This window comes from Salvelinus namaycush, chromosome 13 (assembly GCF_016432855.1).
Source record: "Salvelinus namaycush isolate Seneca chromosome 13, SaNama_1.0, whole genome shotgun sequence".
Lineage (NCBI taxonomy): Eukaryota > Metazoa > Chordata > Actinopteri > Salmoniformes > Salmonidae > Salvelinus > Salvelinus namaycush.
In genome coordinates, this window is record NC_052319.1 from 23,432,516 (window position 1) to 23,438,515 (window position 6,000).

Consider the following 6,000-nt stretch of genomic DNA (forward strand, 5'->3'; position numbering starts at 1 on the left):
TATTTGTGCAGTGTGCTCTGTGTATGTTAGATGTTTGTCAGCCTTGCTCTCTGTATGTATGTGTATCTAGGGCCAAGCTAGCCCAGCAGGTCAGTGTGACACACAGACAGTTGGCCTGAGACACAGACTGTAGCCCCTCCAATGTCTACATCACACCCTCAAACCTCCATCACACGTGGCCTTAGTCATCACGCTCTCTTCTTCCCTTCCATCTCTCCCTTTCCCCCATCCCTCCATTCCTCCGTCTCACAGACATCTCATCTAACCCTGAGGTAGTGGACAGCACGGTCAGAGTTAGAGTCAGGAAGGAAGGACATTAGTCTGTAAATAACACAGTGTGCTGCTCTTTCATAAAAACATTTTCAGAGTTTTTTTCCCATACATTTTTCATTCATTTGCATTATAGAACTTGTGTGTCTCTACACCAGTGGAGGCTGCTGAGGGGAGGTCGGCTCATAATAATGGCTGGAATGGAGCGAACGGAAGGGCATCAAATGATGTGTTGATGTATTTGATACCATTCCACTCATTCCACTCCAGCCATTACCACAAGCCCGTACTCCCCAATTAAGGCGCCACCAACCTCCAGTACTGTACAGAATATACCTGCCACCATTTAAGGCCAGTATCTATGTGTGTATGTTTTTGTGTGTATGACAATGTTTCTATCCATCTGTCTATTGGTTGGTCTGTTGATATGTATCTGTCTGTCTGTCCAGAGGCTCATCCAGTGTCTTTGTCTCTCTTCCAGATGATCTCGGCCAAGAAGCAGCTGATCGAGAATGCAGACGCTGTGCAGGAGAGGATGGCCCAGGTGCAGAGAGAAGGTGAGAGGAGAGGATGGATGGACAGAGGGAGGGAGGGAAAGGAGGAATATAAAATATTTGTCGTGGAGTAAATAATGGCTGGAATGAATATCAAACTAATAACTAACTTTTTAGAGATCAAGTGGTCTACCGAAGGGTGATTGCAGAGCTCTGTCTTGTGATGTTATTTATACTGTACGCCACAGTCCTCAAGAGAGAGAGATGAACTGGAAGTGCTATATAGGAGAAATGGAGAGAGGAAAATCAATGGTTTTCATTTACCATACCAATACACATAAACCTAGTCCAGACTTCAGTAAACACAGTGAGCCTATAATTTGCCTTATGAGGAGAGAAATCGCCGGACATACTGGGGCTGGAGAAAAAAAACGAAATACAATGAGATTTAATTGCATTTCGTTTTATGATTGCAGTGTTTTTCCAACATGGTAACGATGACATTGGTCAGCTTACTGCCACATAGCTCTGCTTACTGCTACCTGTTGCCTGCCTTGGCCACAGCTCTAACTATCAGTTGAACTGTATCTCTATCTCCTGTCCTGTCTTCTCAGGAATGGAGTTCCATGAGGAGCTGCCCAGGCTGGGAGAGAAGGAGGGGCTGAAGGGACACAAGCAGAGCAAAGCCCTGGAGAGTTTCACCTGGAATATTACTGTACTGAAGGTACACACACACACACACACACACACACACACACACACACACACACACACACACACACACACACACACACACACACACACACACACACACACACACACACACACACACACACACACACACATAAACTTGATACAATAAACATTATTGTTACCAAGGGGGAAATTGTCTTGGAGACAAAATAAAATTGTCTTGGAAACAATTTTGCTCTTTCTCTCTCTCTCTCTCTCTCTCTCTCTCTCTCGCACTCTCGCACTCTCGCACTCTCGCACTCTCGCACTCTCGCGCACTCGCTCTCTCTCTCTCTCTCTCTCTCTCTCTCTCTCTCTCTCTCTCTCTCTCTCTCTCTCTCTCTCTCTCTCGCTCTCTCTCTCGCGCTCTCTCTCTCTCTCTCTCTCTCTCTCTCTCTCTCTCTCTCTCTCTCTCTCTCTCTCTCTCTCTCTCTCTCTCTCGCTCTCTCTCTCGCTCTCTCTCTCTCTCTCGCTCTCTCTCTCTCACTCTACAGGGTCAGTGTGATCTCCTGCGCAGTGCCAAGGTAGACTCTCTGGATGCTCTGAGACAGTTGGCCCTGGCCTGTGAAGCCTGTGGCCTCACCTCCACCACCTCCTCCTGCACCTCTTTTGGTCCCTCTGATCTCTTCTACACCTCCCACAGCAGGAGGGGCAACTCCCAGGAGAGGAGAGGAAGCACCCAGGAGAGGAGGGTGAATACCCATGGCAATGGACGAATATGACACCCCCCAACCTACCAGAGAGAGGGAAGGGGGATAGAGGGATCGAGTGGATGAGATGGTGACAACCCCTCAAATCCCAAACTGCCAGAGAAAGGGAGGGTGGGGAGAGAGAGAGAGATGGAGAAAGAGAGCAGAGTTGGAATGGTCTAGAGTAGAGCCCAGAGCCTATACCTTTATCCAGAGTAGTAAGACTAGTGAAGAATCGTTGCAGTAATTTGACGGCTTACTTTGTGTTCATCAGTGGAAATCGATTTGTGCTTATTTAAGTCGGACACTTGAATATAACGCTCCTACAATTTACTTCAATGTTTTTTCTCCCTAAAAAGGGAGTTGTGATTGTGAAAACACGTTGTTCTTAGGTAAGAACCCTTTGCTGTGGAGAGGACAAGTGAAGAGTCTCTGTCCTTCTGAACCCACCTAATTGATCCCTCGGGAGGATGTGATGTCACGCTGTTGATGCCTTGTCTCACCATGGATAAAACAGGGGGTTGAGTCACAAGTGACCCTCCCAGTTTCCCACCGACACAGCTACTGTTACACCCAGCCCCTCTCTCCTTCCTTCCCCCTCTTTATCTCCTTCACCCAGAACCCTCGGTACGTGGAGTGTTTTGAATGTCTAGCCTGTCTTGCGTACCCCTCACCCCCCCCCCCCCCCTGAGAGACCCCACCAGGTATCCTTTCCTGAGAAGATGGGAGGAGGAAGATGTGTTGGTAGTTTTACATGACATGGCTTAACCCTGCTTCAGGCTACTATGTACTACCTGAGACCATCCACAGGTGTCAGATGGCTAGGGGCTAGGGGCTAACAGTGACACAGTATCACAACATCACAGTAAGGTCTGGAAGACAACCTGAAGACAACCTGAAATAGTGTGATTGAAGAAAACCTGTTGAGTGTGATTGATTGATTGATTATTTGATTGTGTTTAATAGGCTTAATTGATTAGTTGGGCGGCAGGTAGCCTAGTGGTTAGAGCGTTGGGGCAGTAACCAAAAGGTTGCTTGTTCGAATTGAATCCCTGAGCTGACAAGATGGAAAAAATCTGCCATTCTGCCCTTGAGCAAGGCAGTTAACCCCCACAACAACTGTTCCCCGGGCGCCGTGGATGTCGATTAAGGCAACCCCCCGCACTTCTCTGATTCAGAGGGGTTGGGTTAAATGCGGAAGACACATTTTGGTTGAATGCATTCAGTTGTGAAACTGACTAGGTATCCCCTTTCCCCTTTGATTGATAGATGTGTATTACCCTACACAAGGATGTGATTGGCATGGCTGTGTTGCTATGAGGGAGGGGGCCCTCTCTCTGTGTATTGACTGAAAGTATGTGCTGGGTTTGTCCCAGCTTAAAAACTCACTCAGCAACAGTAAAGGACTCTGACAAAGAACTACAAAAATGGCGCTACTAGATGCTACTACATCCTTGGTGTGCTTATGCTGCTTGTGATGGTCGACTGTGGGACATGGATGCCATTGTTTTTCCAATGTTAAATTTGTGCTATTAAGGTAGGTAAATACTTAATGTAATTTCTATTTTACTGTGTCATAGCACCCTTTCTCTACCAGTGGTGGCTGGTATCACTTTAAATCGGAGGACGGGCCCACCAGCCTCCACTGCTCTCTACCTTTCCTACCACCTGTGATCCAAACACAGCAAGAGGCAGAGGGCCCCAACACAACAATACTACACCCAGCGCTGAGAGAGCACTATAGGGGCCTGGCATCAAAGAGTCACAGACAGTAGAGATAATAGAGGATCTTACAATAAGGGACATTTTCATCACAAGGCGAGAATGGATTGAATGGAAAGTGTTCCCTCAGGGCCTCCAGCAGAGCACAGGGTCTTCTGGGGCTCTGAGGTAAACGTACCTACCGTCTGTCATTCTACAGTCTGTGTAGCCATTTCAACACACACAGCAGTAAAGTTGGAGGAACATTTAAATTCTGCATAGAAAGGGTAATACCTAACATAGGCTCTTTGATGCATGCAGTGGACAACCCATTTTGACCTGCCTCTCTCCTTCTCTTGGATGGATGGATTCATTATCATCTGTTGCCTCCTTCACCAGCCCACCTCCATACATCTATCTTAAAGGCGTTGCATGGTCAATCCGACGTCTGCATTGACCATGCAGCGTTTACAGTGATATGGCCTCTGCAGAAGTCAGAGCCAATTTATGCTTGATCCGAAAATGTGGTTGGAGGCTTCGTATGGAGGGTGTGACGCAATCACATAGCCCCCAGAGGCACGCAGAGGCCAAATCAAGCTCCGTACCGCATCGCCGTGCACCTCTCAAATGTTGTAACAACGAGGAGGGCTCCGTATAGCTCCTCATTGACATGATTGGTTGATGGTAGGTGAGAACGGGAGGTCTGACTGAATGACCTGACTTCTGCAAAGGCCATATCAAGGTAAATGCTGCACGGCCAATCAGACATCGGAATGACCATGCGCGCCTTTCAGGTCATTCATACTTGTTGCACTTCGCCAAGCAGCACAGAGCTGTTGTGGAGGAAGTTGTCAAGGAAGTGAGTTTGTGTTTATGCAGGACCTCCCGTTCTCACCTACCATCAACCAATCATGTCAATGAGGAGCTATACGGAGTCCTCCTCATTGTTACAACATTTGACAGGCGCACAGCCATGAGGAACGGAGCTCAGTTTGGCCTCTATGTCCTTCCGGAGGCTCCGTAATTGTGTCACACCCTCCGTACGGCGCATCCGACCACATTTTGGGAGAAAGAATAAATTGGCTCTTATGGTCAATTGGTAGAGCATGGCACTCGTGACGCCAGGATTGTGATTCGATTCCTGTTGGGTCCACCCATATGAAAAATGTATGCACACATAACTGTAAATCGGTCTGGATAGAAGTGTCTGCTAAATTGCATATATAATATGTTTATTTTACACCTTCATCTATCTTTTCTTATATTAACCACCTCCATCTGTTGGGTCGTTCCATGAAAAGAGTGCCTTTTGCATCCCTTTGATATTTTAAGTAGAAATTGTGCACAAATATTTAATTTTAAAAGCCTGTTATATTAAATTAAGTGCCCTTTAATATAGACTACATAGAGAATTCAATACATCTTCATCTTTAAAATGAATTAAAGACTTGCTAAACTGCCAAAATTCATAATTTTGACATGTTCCTCTGTGCATCCTCTGTGCATCCTCTGTGCATCCTCTGTGCATCCTCTGTGCATCCTCTGTGCATCCTCTGTGCATCCTCTGTGCATCCTCTGTGCATCCTCTGTGCATCCTCTGTGCATCCTCTGTGCATCCTCTGTGCATCCTCTGTGCATCCTCTGTGCATCCTCTGTGACTTCTAGGAAGATTTGAACCTACTTAACCCCCAAATGTCTTCACGTTTTCACCATCATTGTAAAGCTATTTTGGTGCTTTGGCAAAGTTATTTCTGAAGATTAGTATTTATTTATTTATTAAACCGTTATTTAACGAGGCAAGTCAGTTAAGAACAAATTCTTATTTGTTCCTTTAAAAAAAATGGTTCTATAGAAACAATGAACTGCTAATAGTGAAATCATAGTGTAAAAGCAGGTGACCTGGTCCTGCTCTTATTGGCCGTTTTGTGGTGTTTTGGGGTGGAAAACAGGGTCAAGCATAACACGTCAACCCTGTTACCCATCGATAAACAGGCTAGAAATGTTTTAACAATAAATACAAAAATGGTGAAGCTTGCATTCAATTGCTCCTCCCTGTTTGCAGACAACAAGCTTCCATTCCCCCTGTCACAAGGTGATTTATGGCTGATTTAAGA

General features: G+C 46.1%; 1 protein-coding gene across 1 annotated transcript in view; it reads left to right on the plus strand.

The window, feature by feature from the left end:
- Nucleotides 1–3,236, plus strand: part of LOC120058040 (inactive phospholipase C-like protein 1) — a 35,849-nt gene extending 32,613 nt beyond the window's left edge. Inside the window, exons 9-11 of the mRNA XM_039006523.1 lie at nucleotides 752–827; nucleotides 1,379–1,488; nucleotides 1,991–3,236. Coding sequence (XP_038862451.1) covers nucleotides 752–827; nucleotides 1,379–1,488; nucleotides 1,991–2,218 — 414 coding nt within the window. The 3' untranslated portion in view covers nucleotides 2,219–3,236. The remainder of the gene's footprint in view (nucleotides 1–751; nucleotides 828–1,378; nucleotides 1,489–1,990) is intronic.
- Nucleotides 3,237–6,000: the final 2,764 nt, after the last annotated feature.